Below are 17,492 nucleotides of genomic sequence, written 5' to 3'. Positions count from 1 at the left end.
CTCTGAAGTGAGGGACCACCCTTAAAATCTCACTTCAGCAACTTCCAGACTCCAGACAGATGGTGAACAGTGAAAGATCTGAACCAGATCTCTGAAGCTGAGAGGAAGCCATCTTGAGCATGGGAAAGGCACTATATAAACAAAATGTGTTATTATTATTATTATTATTGTTATTATTGTCTTAATCACAAGCTTTCCTTTAATGTCAGTAAATGTAAAGTATGACACATAGGAAGTCAAAATGTATGGTTTGAATACACAATGGGCAGTCGGAAAATCGAGCGTACGCCTTATGAGAAGGATTTAGGAGTCATAGTGGACTCATCCCTATCAATGTCCAGACAGTGTTCAGCATCCATTAAGAAGGCTAACAGAATGTCAGGTTATATAGCGCCTTCATGTGTGGAGTACAAGTCACAGGAGGTCCTGCTCAGGCTTTATAACACACTGGTGAGGCCTCATCTGGAGTCCTGTGTGCAGTTTTGGTCTGCAGGCTAGAAAAAGGACATAGCAGCACTAGAGACAGTCCAGAGAAGAGCGACGAGGCTGATTCAGGGCTACAGGCGATGAATATTAATGTCAGTAAATGTAAAGTACAACCCGTAGGAAGTCAGAATGTGAGGTTTGAATACACAATGGGAGGGCTGAAAAATCGAACGTATGCCTTATGAGAGGGACTTTGGAGTTGCAGTGGACTCAACACTATCAGCTACCAGTGTTAAGAAGCCATGAAGAAGGCTAACAGAATGTCAAGTTATATAGCGCCTTGATGTGTGAAGTACAAGTCACAGGAGGTTCTGCTCAAGCTTTATAATGCACTGGTGAGGCCTCATCTTTTGTGCAGTTTTGCTCTCCAGGAGACAAATGTGAAAACTTTTTTTGAGGACTAACATCACTTATGTGACTTAGATAGGAGAATGAGGGTCAGACACTAAACGTGGCCTCAAACATGAGATGAAACTGAAATTAATAGCAAGCAGCTGTGTGGCTCATCTTCACCCTTGTCACCACCCTGTTTTGTAATTCTCGTTTTATTTCCAGTTCTTCAAATTTTCATTTGTGTAAACTCATTGGCCTGTCAGTTAAACCTAAGACCGGATGGTCCTTCAGAATAGATCAGTCCGTCAGTTTTTCTTCAACCTGCTTTATCCGGTTCAGGGATCTGGTGGGGTTGCGGCCTACCCTGGTGTCACGGGGCACAAGATAAGAAACATTTATTAAGCCCAGTCACACACATCCACACGCTATCAGCCATTCTAAAAGTGCTTGGGACCTCTCAAATTTTTTGGAAGGAAGCGTGGGGGGGGTCTGCTCAGGATACTTTCTTCCAAAAATGTGTCATTTTAAAAAAAAAAAAAAAAATATATGAGGCATGTATTTAATATTTCTAAATATTGTCATGCTGTTGTCTTGGGTGTCTCTAATGTAACCAGTGCATTTTTAACATCAAGTTGTCTTCAGAGCTGTGGACAACATGGTAGTCCACCCTGATGTGTGTCAGCATTAAGCAGCAGAAAGGCCTTCCACAAGTGAATGAATCTGCTTGTTATGAACGTCACCTTTGTCAAGAGTTAAAACGACATGGAAGTGTTGTGGTGCCAGAGCAGCCCCATTTCAATGCTGTTACAATTTTTGCACAGATGAGGTTCCTACAGTGCAGGACGCCCCCATGGGGTCAGTTCCTTACCAGTGCGTCCCGTTTGTCACGGTTTTATCCTGAATATTTTGTTTTGGTTGTTCGTTCTCATTTCTGAATTGCTTTTTCTTATACCTTTTTTATGTATCTCTATTATATAACAAAATTCCTGTGACATGAGATTTTTTCAAGTCCCGCCCTCCTCTCAACCATATTCAGCCACGCCCACAGTCCTCTCACCTCTCATTGGTGTGAATGCTTTTGACAGACACAGTTTCTGCTCTCTCAGCTCTTATAAATGTTTATGTTTTCCTCACTTTAAGTTCCCAATGAAAGAAAGAAGACGTATTATGTGCCTTTATGTCCAAATCTTATTGAAGAATTTCATCCCAAAGGGTTATCAACAGTAAAAATGAGTACACGGGAAATCCTAGCAGTGAGAAACGATGAAGTCAAACTAATTAATGCCAAAATTGTCTATCGGTTACACTGCAAACTGGTTAAATGCGTATCAATAGACTAAGATGAAACAGTTGGTGGTGATGGTGTGAAAGATGAAAACATCAACTTACAATATCACGATAGAATATCTACAACCGTTAACACCGTCTGGTCTTCCACTACATGAATTACTGTTGAAAGAAGGACGTATCCAAGAAAAGTAATGTAGTCCATCTTCAGGGATAACATGAGACACCAAAGGAGATCTTGATATGCCATTCCTATTAAAACATTTACAGTTTCCGGTTAGAATAACTTTTGCTATGACAATCAACACATCTCAGAGCCACACATTTGAAAAAATTGTTTTATTTAATAGAGAGAAAGAAACGAAATTCACTCACGGGCAGTTATACATTGCATTGTCACGATGAAAGTCCAAACAAAGGATCAAAATTATATGCGATATTAAAGAAAATTTAATTCAGAAAATTGTTTTACAGTAAAAGTGTAAGTAAAAAAAGTATTTGCGTGTTAATTTCAAAGCCAAACAGAACGAAATCGTATTACGCAACGAATAACTCTAACGCAACATGAAACATAATTTACTTTCAAATTATTACGCTTTCCTATTTTTTACTCTGGTTAATTACTCACAGTAATGTCAAATAGTTAGGTCTATTATGCATATGTAACAATTCCCATGAAAATAACAATCTGTTTAAATTGTATATACGTATTCCCCATAAGAATGCAGCTACGTTATCACTTGCTAATATAATGGTAGAAATAAAAACTAAGAAAGTCGTAGCCTTTTCAGAAGTTTTTGCTTTTCATCGATCGGTAGTTTCATGACCTCTCCAGCTTCATCTTAAGCAATCTTCGACAAGCCGCTCATTTTGCCTGCCCAAATCCTCTTTGACAGAACCGTAAGGAACTGAGGAGACTTACTCGCCTTTGTCAGGTCCTCTGACTTTACCATCCTAAAAGTGAATGTGAAAATCCAAACTGGCGCAAAATCAACATCAGCAGTAGACGCCGCAGCCACCGAGCTGAGGACGGAATGAGCGCCAGGCGCCTTTCCCTTTCAGGCTTTCTGGTTTATCATCAATCAAAATGGTTTGTGTTAACAGGCAGTCCGTGTTTAAGCAGATCATCCAAGTGGGAGAGCGAAGCGAGGAGGGGGCAGAGCCCCCCAGTTATCATTAATTTGACAACATCACGTCTCCTGTTTGAGCCGAGTTGAGGACTGGAAGTTCACGTTTGATTTTTGCAACTGCGGCCTTTTGTGTTTAGCTGTGTCGTAAAGCTTGACGTCATCTTACACCCACTATTTAAGATGGCGGCGTGGTAAGCCTGACATCCACATTGGTAGACATTTTCTAAGCCAACGAGTTTCTTTTCTTTAGTGATTTGTTCAGGGCTCTGGCATTTAGGTAGCTTTCATTTTTGTGGCTCTTATTTTTGACAGACAATTTTGGCTGGTGAAGGTGCTACATGTTTCAAGCTTGTGATTCTGAATTGTGATAACAATCCCGCCACCTACACAGGGGTCTCCGGAAGATTTTCATGACAAAGTTAAATATTTGTGGAACAATTAGAATGGTCCTCCATTTTGTAATTCCTAGCGAGAAACGTGGACGCCATTGCTGTGTTGAGCTTATCGTCCTCTGACGCTACATGCAAGGGTGTGAGGTTTTCGCGGCTTTTGACTAAAGAACACGTTAGAACTTTATATTAATTAGCAAAACGCTAAAATGAAAGCCATTAAGAGTAGAAACAATCTAAGCTGACAAATTAGACAAAAATTGTGCGTTCACAGAAGATGATGGAAGGTTCTGGGGAGATTTTCGCACTGTTCTCGTGTAAACTCCTTTCACGTACCTGAGAAAGATTACCGTGTTTATCCAACATAGTTAGTCGAACCTCACTGGATGAAATAATTTCAGGTTTGCCAGAAATCCTTGGATGGTCGAGTCTACTCATTCAGACGACCTCATTAGCATTTTAATGACGCCAATGGCCTCTCTTCTAGTAACTCTGAAGCGTTTTCTGTTTGTAACTAGCCAACCCGCTACATAATTATGTTTTGATGGGTGAACACTCCCTGAACGACACAGTTGTCCAAACAGAAGTGAAAACAAAATCGACCCCGGTGCATTCTTTAATTGCCTTCTCTGCCTTGTAGTGCAGAGGTAGTGTTGCTGCTTTGCAGTAAGGAGACTGTGAAAGATTTTGGGTTCGCTTCCCGGTTCCTCCCTGTGTGGATAGCGCTTTGAATACTGAAAACACCGGTATAATCACGCTGCTTTTTTAATATTTTTTAAGCAGAGGGAAAAAAAATGAACATTTGCAAAATCTGTAACGCCGCTTTCAGTAAGTATAATGCACACGCATTTAATTTGTCAGCCACTTTTTGCCAGCGGTCTTTTCTGGTTTGGGCTGCTTTTGCAGTGTTACCGCTTGTGCATATTAAATCTTGAAATCCTTTGAGTAACTAACTAACACCCACCCACCGAGCTTGTGTGAAAAATATGCGCCCGTTCTTTCATCATTTTGTTGCAGCCTATCAAAGACTTGCTGATCATGTTTTCGTGGAGAACAATTGCAAGCCCTGGTTTCCAGCACGAATGGGGTTCAAGGGCTTACCCACGCCTCTCTGCGGCGGGTAGACACACGTTGATTCATTCAGTGTAGCGCGCGTGCAGTTACCTGATGCAGGAAACTGTATAACATTGAAAGAAGTGTTGTTTCTATGAAATACATTTCAAGCGGTGGCCATGGGAAGGCAAATGAACAGTCCACATTTGCAAAATCTGTAACGCTGCTTTCAGTAAGTACAATGCACACGTGTTTAATTTGTCAGCCACTTTTTGCCAGCGGTCTTTTCTGGTTTGGGCTGCTTTTGCAGTGTTACCGCTTGTGCATATTAAATCTTGAAATCCTTTGAGTAACTAACACCCACCCACCGAGCTTGTGTGAAAAATATGCGCCCGTTCTTTCATCATTTTGTTGCAGCCTATCAAAGACTTGCTGATCATGTTTTCGTGGAGAACAATTGCAAGCCCTGGTTTCCAGCACGAATGGGGTTCAAGGGCTTACCCACGCCTCTCTGCGGCGGGTAGACACACGTTGATTCATTCAGTGTAGCGCGCGTGCAGTTACCTGATGCAGGAAACTGTATAACATTGAAAGAAGTGTTGTTTCTATGAAATACATTTCAAGCGGTGGCCATGGGAAGGCAAATGAACAGTCCACATTTGCAAAATCTGTAACGCTGCTTTCAGTAAGTACAATGCACACGTGTTTAATTTGTCAGCCACTTTTTGCCAGCGGTCTTTTCTGGTTTGGGCTGCTTTTGCAGTGTTACCGCTTGTGCATATTAAATCTTGAAATCCTTTGAGTAACTAACACCCACCCACCGAGCTTGTGTGAAAAATATGCGCCCGTTCTTTCATCATTTTGTTGCAGCCTATCAAAGACTTGCTGATCATGTTTTCGTGGAGAACAATTGCAAGCCCTGGTTTCCAGCACGAATGGGGTTCAACGGCTTACCCACGCCTCTCTGCGGCGGGTAGACACACGTTGATTCATTCAGTGTAGCGCGCGTGCAGTTACCTGATGCAGGAAACTGTATAACATTGAAAGAAGTGTTGTTTCTATGAAATACATTTCAAGCGGTGGCCATGGGAAGGCAAATGAACAGTCCACATTTGCAAAATCTGTAACGCTGCTTTCAGTAAGTACAATGCACACGTGTGTAATTTGTCGGCCACTTTTTGCCAGCGGTCTTTTCTGGTTTGGACTGCTTTTGCAGTGTTACCGCTTGTGCATATTAAATCTTGAAATCCTTCGAGTAACTAATTAACTAACTAACTAACACCCACCCACACACACACACACACACACACACACACACACACACACAGCTTGTGTGAAATAATGCACCCGTACTTTCATCATTTTGTTGCAGCCTATCAAAGACTCCCCTTCAAAAGGCCATTTTTAATCAGGCGACCGACGGTAGTGGAGTCAGGCACAGAGAAGGTCAGCTGCTGAGAGAGCGTCTCGACTGTTGCAGGGCTTGCATCGGTGAAGCAGGTGAGGCACTGATGAAAAACAGGCACAGGGCTTATTGTTTTTTAAAGACTGCTTCCTTCATTGTGTTTTAACCTCAGTTTTAAGGATCCTATGGGATACCCCTCGCAAACTGTTTTACACGCTGCATACAGCGATTCACATCCGCGAGAAACATGCCTCTATGAACAGTCAACGTGGCTCAGAGGTGCATGTGGACTCTACGACAGACGAACATAAATGACGCCATTTTTTCTGTGTCATCGCGTCCGAGTTGGTGGCCGTGGCTCTGCGAGTTCTCGTCGTATCCAATGGTCATAGAGTTGGTGGGTGTGGCTCCTTCTTACTTGTCGGCGGCTTAGTGAATCCACACCCCTTCCTGCGTGCTTTCATGGGTGTCTTGCCTGCTCTGGCGGCGGCTTAGTGAATTATATATGTAGATTCTAACTGAAGTCACACACCATAACCTATCGTCTTATGGGGGAGGAGCGAAAGCTTTAGATTCATCCAAAATTTCGATCACTGGTTTTCGACAGATCTCGACATTTTAGGATCCCCTGATGCCAAAAAACACCATTATCTCAATGATGGGTGTGTGTCTATCTGTCTGTGTCTGTGTGTGTGTGTGTCACAGTTTCTTGAGGACGGTCGAGAGCTAAAATGGCTGGACGGAAAAATACCAAACTCGAAACTGAAGCCTGTTATGAGATGACGACATGCTGATTAGTTTTTGAGCCAAATCTCCCAAAGAAGGACGCACTGTAGAGGAAGACTCAAATACCGTAATTCTGCAATTAATTATAAATTCTTCCCATCAATTGCTATCGTAATGATCTATTTTATGATCAGAAAGATCAGCATCAGAGTGGTAAATAATTACTGACTTGTTATAAAATAGTTCGGGCAACTTGGTTCCTAGGGACGCTAAACCTACGGATTCTCACGTTGAAATTTTTTTCCTTTAATTTTTCTGAACGACAGCGTCATGTCTGGAACAGGTTTTTCTAACTTGACCATGGTGGACTATAGCAAGCTAAACTTCCGTGTAACCGACAAGGAGGATGAAAGCGGCGCCCCGTGGACTTCACTGCGTTTCGTCTCCCTCGCGGTTTACATCTTCACCTTCTTCCTGGGCTCAGTCGCGAATGGCGTAGTCGTCTGGATTACTGGCTTCAGAATGCAAAGGACAGGCAGCACCATCTTGTTCCTCAACCTGGCCATAGCAGACTTTGTCTTCACTTCATCCCTGCCTTTCAGCATCGTATACACTGCCATGGGCTTCCACTGGCCATTCGGAAGGGTGTGGTGCAAGCTCAGCTGCGCCATTACGGTGAGCTCGATGTACAGCAGCATCTTCCATGTAGTGGCCATTAGCTGTGACCGATGCCTCACCATCACAGCTATAGTTTGGGCACAGAGCCATCGCACACCTAAAAACACGTGGAGGACTTGTTTACTGATCTGGGGAACAGCCAGCTTCTTGAGTTTGCCATATTTTTACTTCCGGGATATGAAAAAAGAGGACAATTTTACAAAGTGTTTCCTTCATGTGACCATGATGGAGCTCTTGACTCTGACTGCCGTTAGGTTTGCCTTTGGCTTCGTGCTGCCTTTACTCATAATTCTTATCTGTTACTCCATCATTGCCTATAAATGCAACACCGTTCAACATCAAAAGTCCATCAGACCCCTGTGTACTATTGCTGCTATCATTGTGACATTCTTCACTTGTTGGGTTCCCTTCCACGTCTTCCAGCTTTTGGAGTTGCAACTCCTTGAGAATGAAAATCCATCTCTTAGCAGCCTGCTGATGTATGGAATTCCCCTTTCAGCCAGCGTGGCTGCAGTGAACAGCTGCCTGAATCCCATCCTCTATGTCTGCATGAGCCGGAACTTCCAGGAAAAGTTTAGGAGCTGTTTGGTGTTTTCTTCAGTAAGACACTCCTTAGTCAGAGAGCTACGCTACAGATGGACTCTTTAATAAATGAGAAGATGTAGCAATGCCACATAGTGTTGTTTCCGTGTCCATTTATTGTGTGTCACTCATTACTGGTGGTGACAGTAGCTTGTGGTTTAAGAAAATAGAAGTGAGAAGAGATGAACAGCAAGAAGACTCCTGTGTTGGATGGAAGGCCCATTCAGACTTCTCCATTCATCTCCATCCTGCACCTCCTCTTCTGTCAGACCCTTCGGATCTTCTTCTACTTTATCCATCCACCACCTCTACTTATTCTTCCTCTGTGCTTCCATGTTCATCACTCGCGTATTGTTTCTCCTCATCACATGTCTATATCACTTCAACCTACTGTCCTGTCATTTCTTAGATGTCTCTGCCACTTATCTCATTTCTTATTCTGTACTTTGTAATACCACACATCCATTTCAATATTCTCATCTCTGCCACATCCAACTTCTTCTTCTGCTCCTCCCTTTACTGCCCGTGTCTCGGCTCCAGACATCAGCTCCATCATGGCTGGTATAACCCCTGTCTTTAAAACCTCACCTATCACCTCCACCTCCTGATAACGTCCTCAACATGCTTCATAAGATGTCAAGGAAAAAGTGACAAGAAAAGAAAAATTCAAATTAGCAACGAATAATAATGGATAAGAGAAGCCAAATTTCCCCCTGGGAACAAATAAAGTTTTATTTATTTATCTGTCTATCTATTATATAGTGCCTTTCATGTCTATCTATCCATCTGTCTATTATATAGTGCCTTTCTCTATCTATCTATCTATCTAATAGTGCCTTTCTCTTATATCTATATTATATAGTGCCCTTCAGTTATCTATCTAATATATAGTTTATTTCTCATCTATTATATAGTTCCTTTCACATCCATCCATCTGTCTATTATATAGTGCCTTTTGCATACATCTATCAATCATATAGTGCCTTTTACACCCATCTATATCTCTTTCTGTCTATTATATAGTGCCTTTCACATCCATCCATCTACCTATCTGTCTATTATATAGTGCCTTTCACATCCATCTATCTATTATATAGTGCCTTTCAAATCCATCTATACCTATCTGTCTATTATTTAGTGCCTTTCACATCCATCTATCTACCTATCTGTCTATTATATAGTGCCTTTCACATCCATCTATCTACCTAGCTGTCTATTATATAGTGCCTTTCACATCCATCCATCTACCTATCTGTCTATTATATAGTGCCTTTCACATCCATCTATACCTATCTGTCTATTATATAGTGCCTTTCACATCCATCTATCTACCTATCTGTCTATTATATAGTGCCTTTCACATCCATCTATCTACCTATCTGTCTATTATATAGTGCCTTTCACATCCATCCATCTACCTATCTGTCTATTATATAGTGCCTTTCACATCCATCTATCTATTATATAGTGCCTTTCACATCCATCTATCTACCTATCTTAATTATATAGTGCCTTTCACATCCATCTATCTACCTATCTGTCTATTATATAGTGCCTTTCACATCCATCCATCTATCTACCTATCTGTCTATTATATAGTGCCTTTCACATCCATCCATCTACCTACCTATCTGTCTATTATATAGTGCCTTTCACATCTATCTATCCATCTGTTATATAGTGCATTTCACATCCATCTTCAATCATCTAGTGCCTTTCACATCCATCCATCTACCTACCTATCTGTCTATTATATAGTGCCTTTCACATCTATCTATCCATCTGTTATATAGTGCATTTCACATCCATCTTCAATCATCTAGTGCCTTTCACATCCATCTATGTAGTACAGCAACTCTCAACTCTAGCACGAGTGCCTGCCTCCTTCACTAGCTCCTAAATGAGCTTTAGAACATCACTGTGTATAAACAAAAAAGTGAAAGCCATAAACTACAAACAAAAACTGGTGCACTAAACAAGGCCACCATTAAAAAAAAAAACCTCACACTGTTCCAGTTTGGTGCTGAGGTGTCGCCCGCTGCACTTGGGTCCCAATCCAGGTGGTTCGTCGTGTGGTGGGTTCGGCAAAATGCTATCAGCACATGCTCCCAAACTCCTCCTCCTCCTCCTCTTCTTCTTCTTCTTCTTCTTCTTCTTCTTCCTAAACAAGGCACAGAAAAAAATAAAAAACAGGCAGAGATGTAAACTGTGATGAGAAAAGTGAAGAACAAATGACAGAGACTGACTTGACCCAGAAAGAGCAGACGCTCTCGCCATGTGTGCAGTTCAGCTGATATGCAGGACCAGAATGGGGACTCTAGAAGCAATGGGAGATCACCAGCAAGTAAAACAAAAGACAAACAAATGGTTAAAAAATGCAGAAAACAGGGCAGTAAAAGTCTCCCAGTGGCTGAAGAACGTGACCCTGCGGTGCTTCAAAGCTGCTTGCTTTCTTACAGGCCAGTGCAGAAGGTGACATTGTGCCTCACGTTGGACCTCACTGTCCTTCAGACTGTCTACTGTGAGCACACTGTGGCCTTCATTAGCATTGGTGTATAAAATAAGGAAATAAGCAGTGAGCTCAACATACTTGGATAGAGAAACTGATGACATTTCTCAGGCGATAAATGAAGAAAAATGAGAAGTGAAGTTAATGTGGTAAAGGAAATAATGCAATGTAAAAAAAATATAAAATACCACACATATTTATGTAAAGGTAACCATGGATACAAAAACGTCATTTTGTCACACACACCAGGGCTAATTTAGAAACACAACTCCACCTCACCTGCATGTCTTTGGACTGTGGGAGGAAACCCACGGGGAGAACATGCAAACTCCGCACAGGGAGGACCCGGGAAGTGAACCCCAGGTCTCTGTACTGCGAGGCAGGTTGTATTTACAGTGGGTATAAAAAAGAATCCCCCCCTTTGAAATATTCACATTTTCTTTGCTTTACAGCCTTAAATGAAAACACACAAACTAATATTTTTTCCAGTTTTACTTACTCAATGCACCCTCTAACATCCAAGTGAAAGACATCACAGCTACAGTTCAGAAGAATTTAGAAAAATATAAAAAGGCCCTGCGGCAGAGAAGCCCCCCCTCAACAGGGTGCTGCCACCTCCATGCTTTACTGTAGGTGTGGTGTGTTGTGGTTGGTGAGCTGCATTGGTGGACTGTTTGGTGTTGAGGCCAAATAGTCCGATTTTGATCTCATCTGACCATAAGACCTTTTTCCCACTTGGCATCAGAATCTTCAAGGTGCATTCTGGGAAAGCTCAAATGAGCCTTCATGTGGCCTTTCTTGAGAAGCGCGACCCTCCTGAACAAGCCACAATGGTGGAGCACTTGTCAAATTGTTGTCACATGCACGCCATTAATGACCACTCTGTGACATCAAATCCTGTAACTCCTTCAAAGTGGCCATTGGCCTCTTGTTGGCCACTCTTACCAGTTTCCTCCTTGCTCTTCCATCCAGTTTGGAGGCTCCAGGGAGGGTCCTAGTAGTACCAAACACTTCTTTATGATGGACTTTACTGAGCTCCATGGGAATTGATAAAGCCTTCGAGATCTCCTGCTTTATGTCTGTCCACAACACTGTCCCTGAGATCTTTTGAAAGTGGCTTGCCACCCATAGTCAGTTGTGTGCTGTCAGTTGCCCTACCAAGGAAGGGAATGAATGGACCAGGAACAGCTTCACTAATCACACTCATTACAACTGAGCACAGTTGGAGGGAAGCCAGTAACCACAATGGAAATGGTGGTCATTTACACCTGCTCCTTACTCTCGCTACAGATCACAATGTCATCAGCAAACATCACAGTCCACGGGGACTCCTGTCTATCTCGTCTGTCAGCCTGTCCATCACCATTGCAAATAAGAAAGGGCTCAGAGCCGATCCCTGATGTAATCCCACCTCCGTCACTCCTATTGCAGACCTCACCACGGTCACACTTCATATTCTGTACAACTCTTACGTACTTCTCTGCCACTCCCGACTTCCTCATACAATACCACAGCTCCTCTCTCCTCACCCTGTCATTTGCTTTCTCCAGGTCCACAAAGACGCAATGCAATTCCTTCTGGCCTTCTCTAAACTTCTCCATCAACATCCTCAGAGCAAACATTACATGTGCTGACTTATGACTTCATTTGGGACTGGCCATTTAGCCATATGCCGGTCAAAAAGTGTACAGGTCATTGAGCTGAGGCTTGGTGGGTCTGGTGTGGGTCACAGGGACGGACACTTTAACTGCTGGTACTGAGGAGCGCAAACTGATCTTCATGTCTTGGAAGTCCAAGTAAGGCAATGTTTCCCATCGTGCCAATGGTGGGTCGTGGGTTGCTGTTTTTGGTTTGCGAGTGGGTCATGGTGGGTTTTCAGAGCAGCAATTCCCCATTTCCAAGTTAGCTCATGTTACCGGGGGGTTGGGTTGGCACCCTGATTTTACTTGTTTCACAAAGGGGGCAGTTTTGCAATTACTGCTAGTGGGTCATCAATGAATTTAAAAAGGCAAAACTGGGGTGTGGAACCGTAAAGGTGGAATAAGGAAGGCGGTGTGGGCTGAATACATAAGAATTAGCCACGTGGAGCAACGCCGCTCAAAACAAACTGTAAAAGTCCCTCCAATAGTCAGAAAACATACGCGATCCTGTGAAATAATAATAATAAAAACAAAACATTTATTATTGCAACTGGTTTCGGTAACTTCTAGACCCTTATTGTTTTCCTTTCATTCCCAGCCGTAAGTGTGAGATGCCTTAACTCAGCTGTCCATAAATCACTTCATGACTAGATAGATAGATAGATAGATAGATAGATAGATAGATAGATAGATAGATAGATAGATAGATAGATAGATAGATAGATAGATGTGTCAGTCCCATACCCAGCCATCACCGACACTGGTGGCCGTGAGGGCTAAGCTGCGACAAGTAGGAGGGCCGCCGCGGTGCACGCTGAAGCCTAGGACGAGGGCCCGGGTGGCACTGCCGTGGGTACAGATCTTGGTGGTAGTAGCAAATATTCAAACGAGCGCTTTGAAGGCCGAAGTGGAGCAGGGTTCCATGTGAACAGCAGTTGAACATGGGTCAGTCGGTCCTAAGGGATAGGTGAGCGCCTTTCCGAATTGTGGGGCGATGGCCTTCGTCGCCCTTGGGCCCATCAAAAGAGAGTCAGGTTCAGATCCCTGAATCCGGAGTGGCGGAGATGGGCGAGGGTAGTACAAACTACAATGATCACACCCCAGTTTCCATACCTCAATATACAATAAACACGATTCCAACAATAACAAACCACTAACAAAAACCACACATGATGAAGTCCATGAAAAATGGCAACTGATGGATTGAAATAATGGAGACGGACAGTCCAGAGACCAACACGCTGTATGTGAATGTAAAGACAGTCCTACCGGTGTTTCCTGAAGATGACGAATGATGGGATCAGGAACATGCCTTTCTTCGTAGATCGACACAGAATCCAAATCAGTCCTCACGCAGCAGGCAGACACCAGACAGTCCATACACACGCACAGGAGACAATCCTGGACAAAACGAGAATCCACAGGTAGTAAACGGACAGGCGACTCAAGACACAAAACAACAACAGACGACTTCCCCCTCTGTAGAACTGGCCTTCCTTTTAAATCTTGTGCCGGCCTCCTTGTCCCCAGCAGCCCCTGCACCCTCAGCAGATGACCAATCAGAGCCACTGCAGGGACTGCTGGGAGTTGAAGTTTCATTACCCTGTAGCACCGCTGCATGATTATTATAATAATTATTATTGACATGTTTATTATTCTATGGAGCCCATCCAGAGTTGCCTAAATGGTGATAATAATCCATTCAGTTTTCACCCTTTCACACTTTGCCTTATTGAAAAGCCGTGTGTTGAATTTCATATTTGTGCTTTTCTCTTCTCTTAACAGAAGAATGGTCACCACAGCGATGGATGATCACCCCACCTACGGAACAACCCCTGAAATGGAATACTACGATTATGTAGACACTTCGGTGACTCCAGCCACCTCTTTGGCACTCTACTCTGTCACCTTCCTCCTAGGCACAGTTGGCAACGGCTTAGTCATCTGGGTCATCAGCTGCAGGATGAGGAAGACGGCCAATTCGGTTTGGTTTCTAAACCTGGCCATCGCCGACTTTGCCTTCTGCTGTACCCTGCCCTTCAGCATCGTCTATACGGCCTTGGGGTACTCCTGGCCTTTTGGAAATGTGATGTGCAAGATGACTTCGGCCATCTCGGTCAGCACAATGTATAGCAGTATCTACATGCTTGCCGCCATCAGCTTTGATCGTTGTCTTAACGTCATCGCCGCCGTCTGGGCCCGTAACCACTGGACTGTTTGGAAGGCTACTGTCACTTGCCTCATCATATGGGTCTTGTCTGTGATGCTGAGTATTCCTTACATTTATTTCCGAGGTCAAGAACATGTTGAGAATGTAACAGTTTGTTTTTACAACGTAACTATCCATCAGCACTTTGCTCTGACGGTCAGCAGATTCATGTTAGGCTTTCTCATTCCCATAATCTTCATCATCTCCTGCTACAGCATCATTGCCTTTCGATTCTGCACCTTTAAGCACAAGAGCTCCTATAGACCATTCCGGGTCATTGTCGCTGTCATCCTTGTGTTTATCGTTTGCTGGACTCCATTCCATATTTTCCAAATGCTAGAGTTAAAACTCCATCAGCACTCCAAAGACATTACTCAAATTCAAATGATACAACGGGGAATTTCAATTTCCACCAACATCGCCTTCTTCAACAGCTGTTTGAACCCCATCCTCTATGTCTGCATGTGCAAGGACTTCCAGAAGAAGGCCAGGGAATCCATCCTTAAGATCCTGGAGAGTGCGTTCAGGGACGAGCTGTCCCAGTCCTGGATGAGCAGCCGGCGGTCCACCACACAGAGTGAATGTGCGGGGCTAGAGCAGCGGAAGAACAGCACGGCCGTGACAGACGTCTTTCTCGTCAGCACCGTCTGAGGCGGGAGAGCTCAAAGGGGGCCGCCATCATTGAACATTACCAATACGATCACATGAAAAGGCAGATGGGCTCCTGGAGAGACAGCGAGGGTCTGCTGCAGGATAACAACGGGCCTGACTTGGTGGGAATGTCCCTGCAGTGTGGGTACTGATGTGGTGCATTGCACATTCAGGGTCACACGGTATGCAGATACTATCCCTGTGATTTGTATATAGTGCCTTTCCTTAGGGGTCACCACCACTTGAAATTGCCTTACAGTCTGGCAGAATGATTTCCAAACCTTCCATATCCTTCATTCACTGAAGGGATGGCACCCCACTCCACGACGGCCATTGACCCTGAAACTTTTGTGCTTTACAATTCTCTTTTATGCTATATAGTGCCTTTCCATAAGGACTACCCTTTACAGTTTGGGTGAAGGTGACGATCGATCCTGAAGCTTTCTGCCTTAAAATCCTAGTTTTTGCTATATAGTGCCTTTCCATAGTGACCTCCATACTCTGACATTGTGGGTCCTGGCAGTGACTGGGGTTGAACCCAAGGTCCTTTTCTTTTATATTTTATGGCGCTTTTTGAAACTGAATGGCATGCCAAGTGACTTTACTGGTCTTTACAAACTTTACAGACTTGCTGTTTTATATAGCGCCTTTCCATAATGAATATCAGCCCAAGCTGCTTCAGTGGTCTTCGACAAAAGCCAAAGTCTGTAAGGACAGGTGAAGTGACATGTGAACTAAACCTGCAACTTCGTCCTTTCCAGTCCTATTTTATTTTTTATAGCGCCTTTCCAAGGATTTAAAACCCCTCTGCAGCACCCTGTGCTGTTCAGCTCCGCCATGTTGCTATTGTCCCACTGCCATGAGCCACAATGGATGCCCATCATCTGTCACCCTCTTCCTTAACTTGCTTCTTTAAGCCCTGTGGTTTGTTTATTTTTGCATTTTATTTTACTTTTTTTTTGCCGTTATATTTTTAATGCTGCATTTAGAAAAGATTAAATAAATAAACGTTAAAAATGATGTAAAGACGCTGTGGATAATTTGTGTCACAAGTCACTTCTTTCCAGGACTTCAGCTCCTGGTGTTGTGCTGATGGACCAAATAGAAGAACGAGCCTGTGGTTTGGACAGCAACACACGTGGGGTTATGGGAGTGGGGGCGGTGGGGGATTTGGATGGATCTTCAGACAGGCCCAGGCCCTAACCCTAACCCTAATCCACACAAATGAAGAGTGTGTGCCATCTGTGTGAGTTTGACAACCGACAAATACAAATAGAGCTCGATGTCTGGCTGAACAACACACTTTTATTGACAGGGCTGCAGGCTTGCTGTGGGTCTGGAGTCTTGACCCCAGTGCACCAGACAAACCCTGGGGGTCCCCGCTAATTCGGTTATGGGCAACTGTGTGTTTCTGACATCAGTGTTGAGATTTTAGGCAGAGTTGACCTTAATTCATTCATTACATTTATATAGCTCTTTTCTCAGTACTCAAAGCGCTATCCACACAGGGAGGAACCGGGAAGCGAACCCACAATCTTCCACAGTCTCCTTACTGCAAAGCAGCAGCACTATCACTGCGCCACCTGTGACCTTGGTATGTTTCAGGATTACATGGAAACGTCAGCACCTCCATTAATAAACCATGATGATCCCCAGAGGGACCCATCAAGAAGGAGCCAAGCCATACAGCACAGTGCAGTGCAGCACAGGGGGTCCATGGTGACATCTGACCACTTCAGGAGGGTCTTCTGATGTTCTGAGTGGAGCTGCGCACTGCCCTGTGCTGTCGGTGCTGGCAGTGCCCCCTGTTGGACACAAGTGGTGCTGCTGCCTCGGGGTCCTGCGTACTCTGAATTTGTTTAATGCTCTAAATATTAAAGGAGGGCTGGCAGCTCCTTTTTTGAATTATAAGAAGGATGCATTAGTGGCCATGAATGTCATACTCCTTGTCTTTTATGCCAATTTGGACTTTCATTGCCTTTTTGTTCCACATCATCTATAAAGTGCTGACTTGGTAATGATGACATTACAGTCCTTAAAGCTGAGGCCGTGATGTTAAGACTTCTTACAATAGAAAAAAGTCATGGAGGAGATTCCTATCGTGGAACGTTCTCCTTCCTTCTTAATGAAAGGAAAAGAGAATTTGTTGTTGTCAGCCTACTGATAAGAAGACTCTGAAGCCTGAAACCATTTAGAAGTGTTGGTTAAACAAGAAAAAAAAATAAAAGTAAAAAAGTGTCAACGTGACATCTTTAACAACAATATGACAGGAAACACCCTGACCATCGACACGCTAGCAACGTTTAGGTCGGAGTAAACCGTAAGTGGAATCTGTGAATTAAAAGATGACTGATCAGAAATGAACAACGTGTTGTGTTCTGTGGAAAGCAAAACACGACGACTACCAGCAGCGA

At 43.5% G+C, this 17,492-nt stretch overlaps 2 protein-coding genes across 2 annotated transcripts in view; both read left to right on the top strand.

Moving 5' to 3' along the window:
- The window catches only part of LOC114668097 (C3a anaphylatoxin chemotactic receptor-like), a 37,324-nt gene extending 21,172 nt beyond the window's left edge, over nucleotides 1-16,152 (top strand). The window contains exon 2 of the mRNA XM_051920712.1: nucleotides 14,004-16,152. Coding sequence (XP_051776672.1) covers nucleotides 14,008-15,078 — 1,071 coding nt within the window. The 5' untranslated portion in view covers nucleotides 14,004-14,007 and the 3' untranslated portion in view covers nucleotides 15,079-16,152. The remainder of the gene's footprint in view (nucleotides 1-14,003) is intronic.
- Nucleotides 7,101-8,284, top strand: LOC114668096 (chemerin-like receptor 2). The gene has a single exon (XM_028823723.2). The coding sequence runs from the start codon at nucleotides 7,140-7,142 to the stop codon at nucleotides 8,133-8,135; it is 996 nt and encodes a 331-aa protein (XP_028679556.2). The 5' UTR covers nucleotides 7,101-7,139; the 3' UTR covers nucleotides 8,136-8,284.
- Nucleotides 16,153-17,492: the final 1,340 nt, after the last annotated feature.

Source organism: Erpetoichthys calabaricus, chromosome 17, assembly GCF_900747795.2.
Source record: "Erpetoichthys calabaricus chromosome 17, fErpCal1.3, whole genome shotgun sequence".
Lineage (NCBI taxonomy): Eukaryota > Metazoa > Chordata > Cladistia > Polypteriformes > Polypteridae > Erpetoichthys > Erpetoichthys calabaricus.
Note: the sequence above shows the minus strand (reverse complement) of the source record. Positions and strands in the feature narration are given on the sequence as shown.